Source organism: Hoplias malabaricus, chromosome 6 (assembly GCF_029633855.1).
Source record: "Hoplias malabaricus isolate fHopMal1 chromosome 6, fHopMal1.hap1, whole genome shotgun sequence".
Lineage (NCBI taxonomy): Eukaryota > Metazoa > Chordata > Actinopteri > Characiformes > Erythrinidae > Hoplias > Hoplias malabaricus.
In genome coordinates, this window is record NC_089805.1 from 42,335,213 (window position 1) to 42,355,752 (window position 20,540).

The window sequence follows — 20,540 nt, forward strand, 5'->3', positions numbered from 1 at the left end:
TAGTTTTGTTCAGTTCGTGTGTAGGAGCCATGTTTTCATGACCTCTGGGAGACACAGGGAGTGAGCAGCACTTACTGTATTTTAATATAGACATGAAGTTGAAATTCATCTATTGAAATTCTCACATAATTCACCAATTAGGTACCTTTTTAACACAGTGTCAACACTAAGGCTCTACCTATCTGACCTAAAGTGGTAACAGATAAAGGAATGTAGGTACTGATGTGGTGGTGGTAGTGTGTTAGTGTGTGTTGTGCTGGTGCGAGTGGATCAGACACAGCAGTGGCTGCTGGAGTTTTTAAACCCTGTGTCCACTCCCTGTCCACTCTGTGAGACACTCCTCCCTCGTTGGTCCACCTTGTAGATGTAGAGTCAGAGACAGTGTGTGTTGGTCGTCTTCTAGTCCTTCATCAGCTGATCCACTCATAGCAGCACAACATCAGGTGCCATTAAAGTGAGTGTGTGTCTAAGAGGAGGGAGTGTTACAAACCCCTTACAAGTTCAAATATTCTTCTATATCTACTTTTTTTTGCTAGATTATCTATCCCTTTAAACCCTTATTGTTAAGGAGCCCATACCCTACTTTTCTATTTCTGAGCTCTGTGGTGTTCATAATCATTGGAGAACAAAGGAGCTAAAACATAGTAACTGTAGAACTACAAAATGCGGACACATGGCAAACATCCCATTTAAAAGCACATTCATGGTTTGATTTACATTCCTGCTTTTAATTATATGTAATATATTCAGTAAGAGATGCATCGCAAAGAGTAGAATAAAGTTAATACAATTCAAAAAAAGAATGATTATTTATCTTTTAGTTATTTTTTTCCATTTCCATCAATTAGCATAGTAACTTTGTTTGTTCCATCGTTTAAATAAGGGTGGCACGGTGGTGCAGAAGGTAGTGTCACAGTCACACAGCTCCAGGGACCTGGAGGTTGTGAGTTCAAGTCCTGCTCCAGGTGACTGTCTGTGAGGAGTGTGGTGTGTTCTCCCTGTGTCTGCGTGGGTTTCCTCCGGGTGACTGTCTGTGAGGAGTGTGGTGTGTTCTCCCTGTGTCTGCGTGGGTTTCCTCCGGATGACTGTCTGTGAGGAGTGTGGTGTGTTCTCTCTGTGTCTGTGTGGGTTTCCTCCGGGTGACTGTCTGTGAGGAGTGTGGTGTGTTCTCTCTGTGTCGGTGTGGGTTTCCTCCGGGTGACTGTCTGTGAGGAGTGTGGTGTGTTCTCCCTGTGTCCGCGTGCGTTTCCTCCGGGTGACTGTCTGTGAGGAGTGTGGTGTGTTCTCCCTGTGTCCGCGTGGGTTTCCTCCGGTTGACTGTCTGTGAGGAGTGTGGTGTGTTCTCCCTGTGTCTGCGTGGGTTTCCTACGGGTGACTGTCTGTGAGGAGTGTGGTGTGTTCTCCCTGTGTCTGCGTGGGTTTCCTCCGGGTGTCTGTCTGTGAGGAGTGTGGTGTGTTCTCCCTGTGTCTGCGTGGGTTTCCTCCGGGTGACAGTCCAAAAACACACACGGTGGTAGGTGGATTGGCGACTCAAAAGTGTCCGTAGGTGTGATTGAGTGAATGTTTGTGTCACCCTGTGAAGGAATGGTGCCCCCTCCAGGGTGTATTCCCGCCTTGCGCCCAATGATTCCTGGTAGGCTCTGGACCCACCGCGACCCTGTTAGGTAAGGGTTACCCCAATAAGGGGTACAGATAATGAATTAATGAATGAATGAATGTGCAACTCTGAGTTGTTTGGGATGTACACTATGTACATTGTTTTTGTGTGAAAAATTAAATATATTTGTTATCGTGTATTTGTGTGTTCTGAGTATGAAAACAATATTCTAAAATATTTTACAACACCCTTATGTACGTACTCTCTGTAGTGAGTGTGTGTGTTTTCTAATTTTTGTGTAGTGTTCTGAGAGTATGAGGCATGCTTTCAAAAGTGTGTAAGCAATCGAGAAAAACTGTAATAAGGAAGTGATAAGGTTTTTTTGAACATTGTTTTTACCAGTCCAATCAGAAAATTTTTAATTTTTATTTCATTCATTTTTTTACACTTTATAATTACATATATTTTACCTTGATATCAGTAAAACCATTATGTTTAACAGCCTGCTGTTGTAGCTTTCTTATTGGGACTGTTTGGGGAAGTCTGACAGCTATAAAGTTAAAGTCTGTCCTTCATCTCCTATTTTCATTGGCCCATTTGTCAACATAATTAGTTTACTGTAAATTCAGGATCATCCCAAAACAGAGAAGTTCCCATGAAGGGCAATTCACTTGCTGTTTTTGTTTGACTTGGTTCTGTTTTGCAACAAATTCAGCCCCTCCCTCTGTTGAGCTGTGCCCATGTTTTCAGAATGTAAAAAGACAAGAACAATGGAAATGGAGAATTCCCTCAGACTGATGCCACATTACAAGCTAAATCAGTGCCCCTTTTTGACAGGTTCCACCTGTTGGCCTGTTCTCACTCGTCACAAGGTGCTACTCGTCAGAATGCTACCTGAGGTTAAAGACATCTTTTTAAACTGCGACTAATGCGCATTTGAGTTCAGCTTGGAGCTTGGAGGAGAAACACAAATATGTTTCCATCAGCTAAAGCCATCATGCTGTTGGATTAGCATTGTGCTGATGGGTTGGGATGAAGGAAAGCACCATCCTAATCACGCTTAGAGAGCGAAGCAGTGGCATAGTCAGAGGCTGATCTTTGGGCTTGGGCAATAGTGAGTGGACACAACTATTCTTCATTAAATAAAAAAAAGGGTGATGAGCTCTTGCACCTCGTTGTATTCTTAGCTGAACCTATGTGTGCTTTTAGGTCCTTTACACCTGTGTTTGCTACACACAAAACATGGGAATTTCTTTTTTAATTCATCACAGAACTTACATTTATGATTCGGCATAGCTGCTCGAGATGAGGGTAGGTACATGAACTTTGTCTGACGTAAACAAGGACTACTGACGTGCAGACTGACCAATTAAATGTTTACAGAGAAGGTTATCGACCAATAACGGTAGCTCTACAGTCAGACCGTCCAATCAGAAGATTTTAGGCTACTTCACCACGCCCCCTTCTCACTCAAGCGAACCAATCGGAGTAGGGGAGGGCGGGACTAGTTTGTGAACGAAACTTCTCGAAGTTCTATGTAAGCTCTAGAAAAACAAAATGCCGGACGTTTGTGAAATTCCGGCCGGACATTTTTTTAAGTCTAAAAAAGAGGACATGTCCGGGTAAAAGAGGACGTCTGGTCACCCTAGTTGTACGGGAGTCAGTATGAAATATACCCTATAGGTGTATAAGGAAGGTGAAGGGTTGTTTATAAATCAGTTAAGATTGGTTTTCTAAAACATCATGGTGTTTTCAGTTAGAGCGCAGAATTAGCATTGGACGGAAGTGACATTGTGGTCGATAACCTTCTCTGTAAACATTTAATTGGTCAGTCTGCACGTCAGTAGTCACAGCTCATGTACCCACCCTCATCTCGAGCAGCTATGCCGAAAGATAAATGTAAGTTCTCGGATGAATTAAAAAATAATTTTCCATGTTTTCCCATGTGTAGCAAATAAAGGTGAAAAGGACCTAAAAGCACACATAGGTTCAGCTAAGAATACAACGGCAGCGAGGGGCGTGAGCTCATCCTCCATCTTATACATTGGATGTGACGTTTTGTCTTTTGGGTCCAATCACACCTTTGGTCCCATCTCATACATTGGATGACAACATTCTAAACTAAAGAAAAAATGCAGTTCTAAATTTTAGGTTTCTAATTAACACATCGCTTTCCTGACATTTTGAAGGCATTACATTTTGACAAATACAATTTTGCGCTGTCATATTATTAGTAACAAATAGGCATTTTGTTCTGGAATGATATCTTCTGTGTTTAATACTGGGATAAATTTAGAGTCAAAACTCATATAAAGCTCAGGACCAGGTTGAAATATTTACACATGAATAATGTCAATTATATTTTAAAGGAAAACATAAGTATTTGGAACAATGAGATCACACCTCACATCTCCCAACCACACTGGTGTGAAAATATCTATTATTTCTTAAGTGAATTATTTAATAAACAATTCAGAACTTTGAAAATTCTCTTTAAAAGATGAAATGAACGAGAATGCAGTCTTTCTTTAATGTAATATACTAAAGACTATTCATAGGTGAGATGTAATTTTATTCACTGGGAATGAATACAGTCTGTAATTGCAGGACTTCAGGGTGATTCTGTATACTCAGTGGAGCTGAGAGAATGTACAGTGTGTGCAGAAACAAGGAAGTAGTCACAGTGCTATGGCGACACAATGATTGGTGCATTTAGAAATTAGGGATTTTAATTTTGACTGGGTGTGTGTTAGTGTAGCTCCTGAGCTCCTCTCAGCTGCAGTTCAGCTCTAACTCAGCTTTGACTTGGCTTCCCTCTGAAGGTAAAACTAGATTTCATATATTTAGAGGTGTGTTAGAAACATGACTCACTCTCTCTGTAATCGTCTCTTTGTTCTTTGGTGCAGGGTATTCTGCTGATGCTGACACACATGATGCAGTATATAATTTTATATAAGACTAGAGCTTAAAACACAACTCTCTCTGAACACAACACACACAAATATTTTTGCCTTAAATAACACCACAGATCTATCTTTTATTGTTTCACTGCAGATTTAAGAAAGGTTAGTTCTTAAACTACATTTCTGACTTTATTCTTCATCAGTCCAGACTATGTACCTTGTTAAAACCTGTTTTAAATCCCACTACAAGTACATTTTAAATACTGGAGTGAAATGATACAAAGAGAGCTAATTATTTGAAAAAGGCCACAGGATATAGGATGAGAAAAATATAAGTATACAACCTTAAAATGTTCATTTTTATACTTTAAGCATTAAAAAAATGTCAAAACCCCTCTTATTACGAATATTACTTTTTGTTTTGAGTTTATTTTCTATAAAGTAACTAAGTCAAGTGAAGAAAAGAGAAAAGTGAAAAGAGAAAGTGGTGGAGAGAAAAAACAAGGAAAAGGAATGAAGGGACAGAAAAACAAGTGAAAGTGAAGAGAACGAACGGAATACATGTAAAAAACATATATGCATAATAGTCTAGAGAAATGGTAAACTGTTTTGATGGCACATTTTTCTTCATGCTGTAACTAATAGTTTTATTTCAGTCATGACTTTCAGTGCTATTGAGAATAAGAGTCATAACAAGTTTGGCTTGTTTGGATACTGGAAAAAAACATTTCAGTGGAAAAAAGGGCACTGGACAGAAATAAGGGTGATATTTCACTGCTCTTGAAAAAAAAAAAAAAACAACTGGTGTTTACATTTGATACTTCAGGACATGGTGTAACTGTTATATATTTATATTACTGTATGGAAAACCAAAACCATTCATTTATTGTCTGTAACCGCTTATCCAATTCAGGGTCACGCAAGGTGAAAACACACCCTGGAGGGGGCGGTAGTCCTTCACAGGGCAACACACACACACTCACACATTCACACCTATGGACACTTTTGAGTCGCCAATCCACCTACCAACATGTGTTTTTGGAGCATGGGAGGAAACTGGGGCACCCGGAGGAAACCCACACAGACACAGGGAGAACACACCACACTCCTCACAGACAGTCACCCGGAGGAAACCCACACAGACACAGGGAGAACACACCACACTCCTCACAGACAGTCACCCGGAGGAAACCCACGCAGACACAGGGAGAACACACCACACTCCTCACAGACAGTCACCCGGAGGAAACCCACGCAGATACAGGGAGAACACACCACACTCCTCACAGACAGTCACCCGGAGGAAACCCACGCAGACACAGGGAGAACACACCACACTCCTCACAGACAGTCACCCGGAGGAAACCCACGCAGACACAGGGAGAACACACCACACTCCTAATCAAAAAACATGTTATAAAATTCAGACATTTCATCACTATTTGCGTGCTTGAAACTGGTCTAATGGGTTCACAAAGCCCCAGAGTCTAAATGAGTATATAAAAAACATCTGTCTCAGTTCTGTATGCTAAGCTAATCCATTGTCAAAAAATATACTCTCTCTCTCTCTCTCTCTCTCACACACACACACACACACACAAACACATCTGGAGTATTTTTTTTTTTTTTGATAATGGAGCGAACTCCAAACAGTGAAAAGCATGAACTGAAATGAGGAGGGTATTGCTCTATTCCTACTCCATAGCTGGGTAATATTGACATACTTTTGCTGTTTCGCATCTCAAGGGGGAAATGTCTAACTGGCTACCTGCGTTACCGAAAGTCCTACAAAAACTAAACAGCTCGAGTTACAAACAAGTCTTTGTGGTATTTCAAACAGTGAATAAAAACGTAGACAAGTTACACTTCATCCCTGTACAAAAAACAGCCTCCTCGAGCAAACTGTTCCACTTAAAAGACAAGGAGATTTCGATTGTAAACAACCCAAGAGAGAACAGCGTTTCCCCACAGTCGTAGACATTCTCTTTAATATGGACTTAAACCCCATTTGCAGCCCTAATTCTAGCTTCCACTCTTCTGCGAAGGCTTTTTACTGGATTTTGGAGTGTGTCTGTGGGAATTCTTGCCCATTCTTCCAGAAGAGCATTTTGTGTGCCTTATATATTTCTAAATCTATGTGAGATCTTAAAGAGTGAATTTTCAAGCATTCTAGAGGGGTCAAATACACACTGAAAACATAGGTGACGCTATAGAGCTAATAAGACAGAATACTTTCTATTCTAATTCTTGCACTTGTCTCACTCTCTGTACTGATTTTTGGGGTTTTGGAATATTCTGGTTTTGACCTCGCTTCATGTATTGTGTTTAATAAACCTCCAACTGACTCTCATCGTCGGTGAGTGATTTGTGACATCTACAGATCTGTAAAGCTGTGTATATGAATGTTAGTTATTGATGACTCAAATACAGCCAAATACTAAACGGTACAGATCATTTTGTTCAGTTCTAAGAACTGAAAGTCTAAAATTCACAAAATAATTGATTAAATAAAAGCCTGCCTTTGGTTTTATTGGTTTTACGCGGATAAACTTTGTAGTGGTAAAAACAGTTCAAGTTCGTCCTATAACCCCTTGTTTCCACTTTTAATTGTTTTTACCACACAGGAGAGGACAGATTCAGTGTCAAACTCACAGTTGGGTTCCAATGAATTTAAGGAGATGTTGATGTTTCCCCATTTAAAATAACGGAAAAGCAATAAATGCATTCCAGCCCCCACCCCTCACCCTTTTTGCACTGATATATGTTTACAACACTCTCAAACTAGTAAAAAAAAAAAATACATGTAGCATTTCTAAAAATAAAAGAGAAATACAGTGGTAACAGTAATAAAAAACAAATAAAAGTTTTAAGTGGTTACATATCGCTACCTTGAAGACGTGACGACTGGCTGAAGGAGTAACACAGGCATTGGCTGTATGACGGGAGGTGGGGGGGTGGGTGGAATAACGGAGAGTAGGCGGGTGAATGTGGGGAGACGAAGCGTAGATACGACTTAACTTAGCACGAATTTCGATTCGCTGGGAGACTCGCCTATTGGGGTCAGTGGCCATTTCCAGCGGAGGCTCGAGTTTGTTTCTAGAGTCATGGTTCGTTGGTGGAGGCAAAAAATATTCAAATGCTCGGTTCGTATCTTGGAAAAGTTCGTTAGTATAGTATATCTTTAGTAGAGATTCCACTGTACTTAAGTACAGTAATGAATTACATTTACTTCCTTACTGTCCACCACTGTCTGGAGCTAATACAAGTCAAGCTGCGACATATTGAGGTCTTTTTTTCTAGCAAAATGTGTGAATAGTGGAGGTTTGTGGCAACCAAAACAAAAACCACTGAGTCATCTAGCCACATACAAGAAAAAAGGTAAAAAAAAGTTTCTAAAACCTTGAGAAGCCTAACGAGTGTGCCAATTTTCAGCAGTTTGTAACTATGTGGATAATTTTTTTTGTCAGTTTGAGGTGTGTTAAAATTTTGAGTTTTCAAGCAATGGAAATGTCTAAAACAAATGGGTGAATCAATCAATCAAACAAATCAATGGGCTTTGCGTTTCTAGTGTTCTGGCAATAATAATAATAATCATTGTCCTTCACACTAACTGTGGTCTGCTGATGCTCATTTGCTGCCTTTACCTACCGCCAGGTTACGTATATACAGTGAAATAAATTAATTGGCAAAATGTTTCTGAACATAGTGGACTTTCACATGTGGTACAAATGTACAAATATGTTTTAGCAAAACTTTATATCACTGTATATACTTATTTGAGACTAATAACTCTTTCTTTTGTCTCCCACAGCACAATGTGTGGTATCTGGGCGTTATTTGGGAGTGACGAGTGCCTGTCAGTACAGTGCACCTGTGCAATGAAGATCGCTCACCGTGGTCCGGACGCTTTCCGATTTGAGAATGTTAACGACTTCACCAACTGCTGCTTCGGTTTTCACCGCCTGGCCATCTTGGACCAGCTGTGTGGCATGCAGCCGCTGAGGATCAAGAAGTTCCCCTACCTCTGGCTTTGCTTCAATGGAGAGATCTACAACTACGAAAGGGTATGAGCTAACAATCACAAGGTTCAATCCACAGTCACTGACTTCCAGGAGAGTGGTTTTATCCCGTTTGTAGACACTGACTCCAGAGTTTCTTCTGAAATAGAAGGTTATCAATAGTGAGTTTGTTCTCCCTTCACAGTAGTAACAAGTGTGTGCAAGTGTGTGTGTGTGAGGGTTGGGAGATTTTAGGCTCATGTGGAGCTGCAACAGAGTGTCACATATACTATGTCTGAGGTCTGTATGGAATTTATAAAGGCTGTATGTCATAGTAGTTGAAGTTTCTCCCAACGTTTGTACACAATGTATCTTTGCCTTGGGGACTGATAGCTGTGTTTAGTTCTAATATATATATATTTTTTGCCTAAAGCTGCAAGAGTTCTTTGAGTTTGACTATCAGACCAGAACGGATGGCGAGATCATGCTTCACCTGTACGACCGCTTCGGCATTGAGACAATGGCCCCTCTGCTGGATGGTGTGTTTGCCTTTATCCTGCTGGACACAGCCAACAGGAAGGTTTTCCTGGGGAGGGACACATACGGAGTGAAACCCATGTTTAAGATGCTGACAGACAATGGTCTCCTCGCCGTCTGCTCAGAGGCCAAAGGTAAGACTCCAGCATCTGGGATCTTTTTACAGGGGCTTGATTTTCACCAGAGAAGCTCCAATTAGGGCTCACAACATGGTCAAATGTTTATAAAATTTCTGTTCCAACTCATCACTCATTAGGCCAACGTGATCATGGACAGCTGTAGTTGTTCATAGTTCTGTAAGAAGTGAACTGAAGAACCCCTAAGATAAATGAGACCATATATTTTAACATTTGATATTGTCTGAAAACCTGTCTGCACCACCTCTGTGTCCTCAGGTCTAACACAGATCACACACTCTATGTCTGAACCAGTGAAGATCACACCCTTCCCACCCGGTCACTTCGAGGTGTTTGACCTGAAGTTGAGTGGAAAAGTGGAGTCTGTCAAGCTGGACCGTTTCCACAGCTGCACAGATGAACCCAAACATGCCATTTATGACAGCGCTGGGAAACTCAGCCAAGGTAGAAATTCAGAGATCACAGGAGATCACACCATCACAGATAACATGAGCAATGAAGATTTCTGGACAGCTAACTAAAGCGTCATTTCCTGTCTGAATGTATCATATTTGTACATTGTATTTGAGTACATACTCTATAAAATAACACACAAAGTGCCATAAAGCATATTGATATTTTTGGATTAGCAAAAAAAAAAGCTTTAAGAAATTCTTCAAAATCGAAAAAAAATTTGTCCACATTTATTTTAATATACCCTGAAGTGGATAAGGGTTACAGATAATGAATAAATGTCTGAGCTGAAACAACCCCCAGTGTAAGTATTTAACTACAGTCCATCTTATTAATATCCCAGAATTGTTGAAATTGTTTCTGTTTGTGTAGGTTTTGATCCACAGACAGTGAAATCCAACATCAGGATCCTGTTTGAAAATGCAGTGAGGAAACAGCAGATGGGCCAAAGGAGAATCGGGTGCCTCCTCTCAGGTACTTGCTAATCAGATCAAGCATAAAAACACATCATAAATTGTACTTGTGTTGCGAGATTTGAGATCATGTAACTTTGCATTGCACACAAATGTATACAGTGCATGTGTCCACATCTTAGACATGTGAAACCTCACTTTTAATTTGATTTATGCACCAGGATGCCTAGTAATCAGCCCAAGTGAGAACAGCTGGTGCTGACACTTTATAAGACCTGCGCGCTGCTCTCTCAGTCTTGAGTTTGTACTAAACCAGACCACGCTGGTAATTTGGTGTTTTTTCTCCAAAAGGAGTCTTTCAGGTTTCTTTTGAACTTGCTACCTTTGGGTTGAATCAACTCACGGCCCTTGCACTCACTGCCCTTGCACCCAAATGACCCCGGTTCAATTCCCACCATGTGCAAAGCACTCTTATCTGCACTTGAATCTTTCCTCTTGGTAAATTTTACGGGACTACTATCACAGAGTCTCCCCTGTAGATAGCCGTCCTGTTACAGCAAGACTCCGCCAGTATAATGGATTCAGCAGATAAGGCTGCTTTACAACAAGCCATATCATCTCAGGGAGCCCATTTGGGTAAATATGAGGAGGCTTTAAATCAGATTTCTCAGCGTCTAAAGGAATTAACTGTAGCAATTCAACGACTGGCTTCTCCACCCATGGAAGATACGCCATCCGTTTCACCCACTCAGTCGCTTCCTCCACCTAGTGGGGATATTATACTACCAGCCCCAGTAAGATTTAGTGGAGAGCCAGGTGGATGTCAGGGCTTGCTGCTCCAGTGCTCCTTGGCTTTCGAGCAAGCATCCAACAGCTTGACCCACTGAAAGGGCCAAGGTGGCATATATGATCTCATTATTTTCAGATCTTGCATTGACATGGGCTACAGGCCTCTGGGAATCAGAGTCTCCTGACTGTGCCACTTCCACACTTTTTTCCAAAGCCATGTTGCTGAATACAACATTGCCTTCTGTACCCTGGCTGCTGAGAGCAGGTGGGATTTGCAAGCCCGGATTACCTTGCAAGCCTTGGTCACACCCATATTACTCCTCAGGAAGCGGAAACAAGGAGACGTCAGGGTCAATGTATGTATTGTGGTAAGGAGGACCACAAAGTAAATAATTCCCCTACCAGGCCAGTAAAATGCCAGGCCTACCCCCGGTAGGGCTACCACAGGGTAGGCCCTCTTCTTAGTCCCCATGCAAGCGGGTTGTTTCTCACTGTCATGATGTTATAGGGAGAACCACTCAAGGAAGGTCGTGTAACAGCATTTATTGACTCCGGTGCAGCAGGTGACTTCATGGACATTTCTGCTGTTCAGCTGCTGGGGTTGCCCATGGAGCCCCTGACCACTCCTTTGCCAGTTTCTGCTGTTGACAGATCCCCACTCAGATCAGGGGCCATCAACCAACAAACCAAGCCCATCATCATGAAAGTGGGTCAACACACAGAACGACTGTCATTGTTCTTGACCCGGGCACCTGACCTGCCTGTTATCCTGAGGTTCTTTTGGTTACAGAGGCATAACCCTCACATTGATTGGCTATCTACATGCATTCAGCAGTGGGGACCCCATTGCAAAACTTCATGCTTATGTCCTGGAGTCCTGGGGAGCCCTAGGACATTCCCAGGTAACCCCATCGATTTAAGGAAAGTACCAACCGCTTACCATGACCTCCAGGAGGTTTTTAGTAAGCAGAAAAAAGAAGTACTACCACCTCATCGGACCTTCAATTGTGCCATAGAGTTACAACGTGGCACTCTTCCCACCAGGGGGCATCTCTTTTCTTTCTCCAGTCCTGAAAAGGTTGCCATGGAGAATTACATTAAAGACGCCCTGGCACAGGGTATCATCCACCCCTCTACCTCTCCCGCGGGTGCAGGGTTTTTCTTTGTGGGGAAAAAGGATGGTGGTCTACGTCCCTGCATAGATTACAGAGGTCTCAATAAAATTGCTATCAAGGACTGTTATCCTTTGCCTCTTATGACCACCACATTTGAGGTGCTCCAACAGGCCTCAGTGACCTCGGGAAAAAATTAGACCTCGGGAGCGCCTACAATCTGGTGCGTATTCGGCAAGTAGATGAGTGGAAGACAGCCTTCATCACCCCCACAGGTCATTACGAGTACCTAGTTATGCCTTTCGGCTTGATGAATGCGCTGGATGTCTTTCAAATACTCATCCATGAGGTCCTGCAGGAGACACTCTGTCTCTATGTGTTCATTTATTTGAATGACATATTTATATTCAGTAAGACCATGAAAGAGCATGTCGTCCATGTCCATCGGGTCCTACAACTACTCTTGGAAAACCATCTCTTTGTCAAACTAGAGAAATCCCAATTCCATGTACCTGTTGTACATTTCTTGGGATTTGTGGTCTGCAAGGGCAGTCTAGCTATGGACCCAACCAAACTAAAAGCAGTGGCTGACTGGCCTCACCCTACCTCCCTCCGCTTGGTCCAGCGATTTCTGGGTTTTGCCAATTTTTACCGCTGGTTTGTCAGGAAAAATTTTGGCACTGTGGCAGCCCCACTTACTGTGTTGACCCAAAAGCAGTCTGGCCCTTTGCGATGGACTGACGAAGCCCAGAAAGCTTTTGAAGATCTCAAGCACAGGTTAACTACTGCTCCTCTCTTGCATCTCCCAGACCCAGACCTACCCTTTGTGGTAGAGGTAAAAGCCTCTGATATTGGGATAGGTGCTGTTCTGTCCCAACGCTCAGGTGAGGAACACAAACTCCATCCTTGTGCGTATTTCTCCCATTGCTTGACTCCTAGCAAACGGAATTATGACATGGGGGATCAAGAGCTCTTAGTTGTTAAGATGGCTCTTAAGGAATGGAGACACTGGCTGGAGGGGGCAAAACACCCATTCTTGGTCTGGACTGATCATAAAAACCTCTCTTACATTCAGGCAGCGAAATGACTGAATCCTAGACAAGCCCGTTGGGCCTTGTTCTTCAGTCGTTTCGACTTCACACTATCTTATCGTCCAGGTTCCAAGAATATTAAATCTGATGCCCTTTCCAGGCAGTGGAAAGATCTTTCTGTACTGCTTTCTTCTCCGTTCCTCCTGAATGCATTTTGGCAACATTACGGTGGGAGATTAATGATGTAGTCAGAAAAGCCATGCAAATTGAGCCAGATCCAGGTGGGTGTCCTGCAAACAGGCTCTATGTACCTTCTAGTGTCCAGACCCGGGTCATAAACTGAGGACACACCAGCTCTTTGCAGGGTATCCAGGGACCACCCGAACCTTGAAATTCTTACAACGACGGTTCTGGTGGCCTAGTATGGCAAGGGAAGTCTGACAATTTGTGTCATCCTGTGAGACATGTGCACGTAACAAGGAACCCAGAACCAAGTCTTTGGGCCTACTCCATCCTCTACCTATTCCACACCGCCCATGGTCACATCTGTCTTTGGACTTTATTACTGGGTTACCCAAGTCCAAAAGCAACACTGTCATCATGGTGATTGTGGACAGGTTTTCCAAAGCAGCCCGGTTTCTTGCTCTGCCCAAACTCCCTTCAGCCCAGGAGACTGCACAACTCATTCTGAACCAGGTAGTGCGATACCATGGAATTCCTAAGGACCTTGTTTTGGACAGGGGTCCCCAGTTCTCCAGCCGCTTTTGGAAGGCTTTCTGTGCTTCTCTAGGGGCTTCAGTCAGCCTATCCTCTGGTTATCACCCTCAGTCTAATGGTCAGACTGAGAGGGTGAACCAGGACCTGGAACAGTCTCTTCGGGGCTTGGCATCCACCAACCCTGCTACCTGGGCTGATAACTTGTTCTGGGCAGAATATGATCACAACACGCTCTGGCACTCATCTCTGGGCATGTCCCCCTTTGAGTGTCAGTTTGGATATTTACCTCCCTTATTCCCTGGCCAAGAGACTGAAACTGATGTCCCTTCGGCTGCCATCATGGTGCGTCATTGCAAGGTGGCGTTGCGGCGTACACGCATCACCTTACAGGCACAGTCTGCTTCTCGCAAGACGTTAGTAGACCGATGGCATCAGCTGGGGCCATCTTGTTGTCCAGGCCAGCGTGAATGGTTAGCCGCCAAAGATCTCCCATTCAGGGTCACCAATAAAAAATTGGCGCCCAAATACACTGGACCATTTAAGGTCAGCCGGCATGTCAATCCTGTGTCATACAGGCTTCAGTTGCCACCGTCCCTAAAGGTCAACCGGACTTTCCACGTCTCCCATTTGAAGCTCTACCTATGTGCCCCTGGGACCCGGTCGGTTGATCCACCACCTCCTCGCATGATTTTCGTTCCCAAAAAAGAATTTTGTATATTATTTTTACAATATACAATTTATACATAGTACACTGGTACACTCACTGCCCTTGCACCCAAACGACCCCGGTTCGATTCCCACCATGTGCAAAGCACTCTTATCGGCACTTGAAACTTTCCTCTTGGTAAACTTTACGGGACTACTATCACAGAGTCTCCCCTGTAGATAGCCGTCCGGTTATACTTTAGGGTTTTGTACATACAGTGCTTGGATCCTAAAAAAAATGCCTAAAAGAATAAACCCACACAAATCAATGATCTGCCAGTAGAGCCCTCCCCTCTTCTACAGGTGGGCTGGACTCCAGTCTGGTGGCTGCTACTCTTGTCAAACTGGCCAAAGAGAATCAGCTGGATTACCCAATCCAGACGTTTGCCATTGGGGACAAAGACAGTCCAGATGCTGCAGCTGCTCGGAAGGTCAGTGGGGTTTAATCAGCAGAGTAGTTTTAATCTCTGTCCTCTTCCAGAGCTAGTGAATGCAGTTTTGATTTTCCTGATCTGAATGTTGTTGTTGTTCTTCTGCAGGTAGCAGCTTACATTGGCAGTGATCACCATGAAGTGAATTTCACCGCTGAGGAGGGCATCAAGGCTTTGGAGAAGGTCATTTTCCATCTGGAGAGTTATGACCTTACCACAGTGCGAGCGTCTGTCGGTAAGCTCTGTTACTTTAGGTCACCTTCCATTGAAGTGAGGATGTGTTTCTGTGAAGTATTAAAAGTCATAATATAGATTTTATTTTAAAAACTTGAGCGAAAAGCTTTCACTGAAACCCTTTTGGCTGAAAGAAAGAGATACATGTTTAGTTTACAGTTACTAATATTCACAAATATGCCCTTGTTTATTTTTAATGGCACTTTTCACGAAAGGAAAGATAAACAAAAATGCTAATTATTTATAAAACACCAAGCAAATATAAACAGGAAAATGTTCCATTCCGGGCAGAATAGAGTCAAAGTCTCTGAGCATCGCTGGTAGCCAATGATTTATAGAGTTGAAACTCTTGGAGGTGTCGGTTAAAATGTTAATGTTAAATAAATAAAAAAAGAATGATGTCAATTTGTTTTTAAATGTAACAACTTTTAAACTATTGTTTATGAAAGTTAGTGATAAATAATATCTAATATCTTCTTACCCACTTGGGGACAGTATTGCTCAATGTATACAGTGATGGTTCAGCAGTTTTGGGGTTGTTTGTGTTTTGTGTGGGTTTCTAGGCATGTATCTGATATCGAAGTACATTCGTGAGAAGACAGACAGTGTGGTGATCTTCTCCGGTGAAGGGTCTGATGAACTTACCCAGGGCTACATCTATTTCCATAAGGTAAAGATTACATAGATTACAGATTAAATTAAAAATGTATTAATTCATTCATTTGTTGTCTGTAAGCACTTATCTGGTTCAGGGTCGCGGTGGGTCCGGAGCCTATCCAGAATCACTGGGCGCAAGGCAGGAACACACCCAGGAGGGGGCGCCAGTTCTACATAGGTTGACAAGAGGGGATAAAAGAGATTTAAAAGAGAAGGACATATGAATTATAATTATACATTTGCTACATGAGTAGTCATAAATACATACATCAGTAAAATAATTAAATGAAAAAAAAATTAAATGAAACCTGTTTAAGCAGATAAGATAAACGTAAATAACTGTGATTAAAAACACAAAGTAATACAATAAACGATGACTGATTGTTTTTAATGTCGGTCCCTGACTCAGGCTCCGTCTCCGAAGGATGCTGCAGAGGACAGTGTGCGTTTGCTGAAGGAACTTTATCTGTTTGACGGGCTGAGAGCAGACAGAACTACAGCTGCACATGGGTGAGGAACAAAACTCTGCTTCTCTACATAAAGACGGTCTCGTCCACTGTAAATAAAATGTGACTGATTGATTCCACTATCAGTGGCCTTCTGTCCACCTCCTGAAGTCCTGGAATGTCTGGACAGTGGGGATGGCTGTGTGGTCATGAACTGGTTAATGATAAACTTCATTACATTTTAAGGTGCTGTTAAATAAATTGCTCTGCATGTGTTGAATGAGGAGCAAAAATACCAAGTTTTACCCAGTGTTCCTTACAGTGTTCAATAGCTTCTTATTCTCCAAATCCTTATAATCAGACTGGAGTTGCGAGTGCCTTTCCTGGACCACAGGTTCGCTGCCTACTACCTCTCTCTGCCTGAGGAGATGAGAGCACCCAAGGTGAGAATAGTTTCCACTTCCTTGGGTGTAACAGTAACAGTTTAATGCATTGTAGTTTCATTAGTAACTGAAGATTGCTTCTAGAGTACAGTGTCTGTGAAAGAGATGGGAACAATGTATGAACATGTGTCGTCAAGTAGCAACTAGAAATGATTTGATTTGAACATGCAGATGATGCTCTTAGCTCTTATTTTACTTATTACATATAATAATATTTTATGGCTGTTTTTTTATATTTGCTGTATTATATTTTAAATATATTTACTATATTTTTGTTGGGGCATATGTTATTTTACTGGGATCTGTTTTTACATTGGGGATGGGTCATATATGATTCTCATTCATTCATTCATTCATTCATTATCTGTAACCCCTTATCCAATTCAGGGTCGCGGTGGGTCCAGAGCCTACCTGGAATCACTGGGCGCAAGGCGGAAATACACACCCTGGAGGGGGTGCCAGTCCTTCACAGGGCAACACACACACACACACACCTACAGACACTTTTGAGTCGTCAATCCACCTACCAACGTGTTTTTTTGGACTGTGGGAGGAAACCGGAGCACCCGGAGGAAACCCACGCAGACACAGGGAGAACACACCATCTCCTCACAGTCATCTATGATTCTTTGTTATATAATCAGCAAAAAAAACGCATTATGGTTATTGACAGTATTTTCTTACTTATAAAGTGATTAAAAACTGAAAGTCAAATTAACATCTGTAATCATTTATTCTAAAGTGCAAGAAACAAGAATACTGAATCTGACTTTATCCACTCTTCAGAGCACATTAATTCATTCATTCATTGTCTGTAACGCTTATCCAGTTCAGTGTCGCAGTGGGTCCGGAGTCTACCTGGAATCACTGGGTGCAAGGCAGGAACACACCCTGGAGGGGGCGCCAGTCCTTCACAGGGCAACACACACTCACACATTCACTCACACCTATGGACACTTTTGAGACGCCAATCCACCTACCAACGTGTGTTTTTGGACTGTGGGAGGAAACCGGAGCACCCAGAGGAAACCCACGCAGACACAGGGAGAACACACCACACTCCTCACAGACAGTCACCCGGAGGAAACCCACACAGACACAGGGAGAACACACCACACTCCTCACAGACAATCACCCGGAGGAAACCCACGCAGACACAGGGAGAACACACCACACTCCTCACAGACAGTGACTCTCTTTGTGCTCTTTGTGTGAAATGTTTTGAGAAATGAACGTAATGTTTTGCAAATATAAATGATGATCTGAGAAATGCTCCAAAGCCATTGAGAAAAACTGTAAGTTGTTCCCATGTGTTTAATGAGAACAGGACGGAGTGGAGAAGTATCTTTTGAGGGACGCGTTCAGAGGACGGAATTTGATTCCAGACGAGATCCTGTGGAGACGCAAAGAGGCCTTCAGTGATGGGTTAACCTCCATGAAGAAGTCTTGGTACACCATCCTACAGGAGCACATAGAGTCTGAGGTACACACACAGAGTAGATATAAGGCCCTGTGCTGTGTTATAATTTTAGATACCCTAATCCCCATGGAACTGACATGTTATCCCACATGCATACGTACTCAAACATTAGCTTAAAATACTCCTCAAGATTGTTTTATTCAGTGCTTCGCAGGTAAGACACTTGTGTCCTTGAAATGTGTGCTTTTATCCAAAAATGCCATATGGCACATTTAAACTCAAGAAAGGGATTATGAAGGGCATGTGGATGAAGGACTGATAAGTCAAACTGAAAAGACATGCAGGCATAGTCAACGTGTGTGTGTGTGTGTGTTACTGGAGGAGTATGATTTGTCCACACCTTGTCCAGGGTGTGTTCGCTCTTGCTGTCAATGATTCTGGGCAGGTCCTGCACACACTGCACGCCCTGATCAGGATGAAGAAGTTACAGAAGATGACAGACTAAATAACTGATAAGACCTTAAAGCATTCGTTTTGTCCAGAAGCTCAGATCAAAGGTTTTGATTGATGTATCCCCCTCTGTAGCTTAAAGGGGACGTCTAAAATTGTGAGGAAATGCTGTTCTCGCTGGTTTGTTTACGTATAGAAGCTTTTAATGTGGAACGGTGCTTTTTTATGCGTCTGAAGTGTAATGTGTCTGTACGTTTTCATTCACAGTTTGAATGACCACAGAAACTCATTTGTAACTCGAGTTGTTTAGTTTTGTAGCACGTTCAGTAATGCAGTTAGCTGTATCTAGAATTGGAAACATTTCCACTTTAAGTGATCCACCTCTGGAGGTTGAAATCTTCCAGATGCTGTTTCAGCCTTTCAGAAGAGAGAGAAAAACCTATCATACTGGACAGAGACAGTTTAATTTTTGTAACTCCTTTACAGACACTTTGATGAGCAGCAAATGATGAGGAAACATCCTAAGAAATTTATAATTGTCGTTTAAAAGTCCCCATGTTTGAAATGCACACAAGCTGGATTAATTCTCTAGTAATGGGATTTCATTACGTGTCTCATTGGAAGAAAAACATTTTTACTGGAAAGTCAGCTTTTCTCTCTGTTTCTGCAGATCAGTGATTCTCAACTGACCAAAGCGGCAAAGCTGTTCCCCTACAACACCCCCACCACCAAAGAAGGGCTCTACATCAGGCAGATATTTGAGAAACATTATCCCGGCCGCTGTGAGTGGACGCCTCATTACTGGATGCCCCGCTGGATCAAAGCTACAGACCCCTCTGCTCGCACCCTCTCCATCTACACACCAGATAAGGACCAGTGACCTGCAGAAAGAGTCAACGGAGCTAGACCACAGATTAGTTTTCAGGTGGTGGTTACTGCTTCATTTTTATGATTATACCCCCCACCCCCTTTTTTTAAATATGATTATTGTAGCTGTTTGGCCATTATTTGTGAATATCAGATACAACTTTACACTTGTCTCATAATTTCATGAAAATGGACCAAAAGAAATTGTCCAGAATTGGTGAGAATACATTACAGCCCTTTTAATGGTGGCTCAGATAGAAATCTAATACTGTTTTTCAGCCGCTGCAGAATCTGAAGATAGTAACAGGCACTGGAGGTCTTAGCATTTGGTGCCTACTGAAAAAAAAATCCGCAAACTAATCATTTTGATAACTGTCATCATTCTTTTACGGAACACTGTTTCATCACGCATTCATCTCCTGTCACTGCGTCACTCTCGTCAACATCACAGTGTGTCCACAGCCTACCATCAGTCACTGCACAGGGCTCCAGTCAGTCTCATTTACATTTTACTTTTAAGGCAAGCGCTGTTCTCTAGAGCAACCAAGAGCAACACAGGGAATATGGTAATAGGTCAGCACTGCAGAAAACTGCACTATGTAATTTTGGAGGAGGGTATGAAAACTATTCCCCCATCCCCCTTGATTTCAGGACAATGCTGTAAAAGTACATTATAAAAACCAGTAAAAGTGGTTTTAGCAGGTGAATGAATGAATGAATGAATTACAGTCACATCCTAAGGCTTATTGCAGGGGTGTCCAAACTTTTTTGAACTTTTTTGGCAGAACTGGATCATATCAAAATTCTTAAGGGCCAGTCTCTCTTTCCAAGTATATTATTCATAAATAATTTATAACTGTATTCAAAATATGAAAAACACAAATTTAGAAAACAGTTTATATTTATTAACTATTCAATTTCATTTTAGAGCATTTACTGCTGTAGGATATCGGCTACAGAAGCACACGGTGGCCACTCACGATAAAAATATATCCCTCAGTATGCCGTTATTATTTGATACGCATCTCGTTATTATGAGATAGTATCTCATTATTATGAGATATTTTGTCGTAACTAAGCACCGGCTCATTTGAGCACTGTGAGCACCAGCTCGTAAAAATGAGATACATATCTCATAATTACAAGATACTTATAATTACGAGATAAAATGTCATATGTAATATTATCTATCGTGATACT

The 20,540-nt window shown here is 42.2% G+C and overlaps 1 protein-coding gene across 1 annotated transcript; it reads left to right on the forward strand.

The window, feature by feature from the left end:
- Positions 1 to 4,363: 4,363 nt before the first annotated feature.
- On the forward strand, positions 4,364 to 19,776 carry LOC136699281 (asparagine synthetase [glutamine-hydrolyzing]-like). Its single transcript, XM_066673866.1, has 13 exons — positions 4,364 to 4,419; positions 8,312 to 8,564; positions 8,932 to 9,169; positions 9,431 to 9,616; positions 9,998 to 10,099; positions 14,696 to 14,823; positions 14,932 to 15,058; positions 15,621 to 15,727; positions 16,124 to 16,224; positions 16,522 to 16,603; positions 17,931 to 18,086; positions 19,144 to 19,398; positions 19,620 to 19,776. The coding sequence occupies exons 2-12, from the start codon at positions 8,316 to 8,318 to the stop codon at positions 19,351 to 19,353; spliced, it is 1,686 nt and encodes a 561-aa protein (XP_066529963.1). The 5' UTR covers positions 4,364 to 4,419; positions 8,312 to 8,315; the 3' UTR covers positions 19,354 to 19,398; positions 19,620 to 19,776.
- Positions 19,777 to 20,540: the final 764 nt, after the last annotated feature.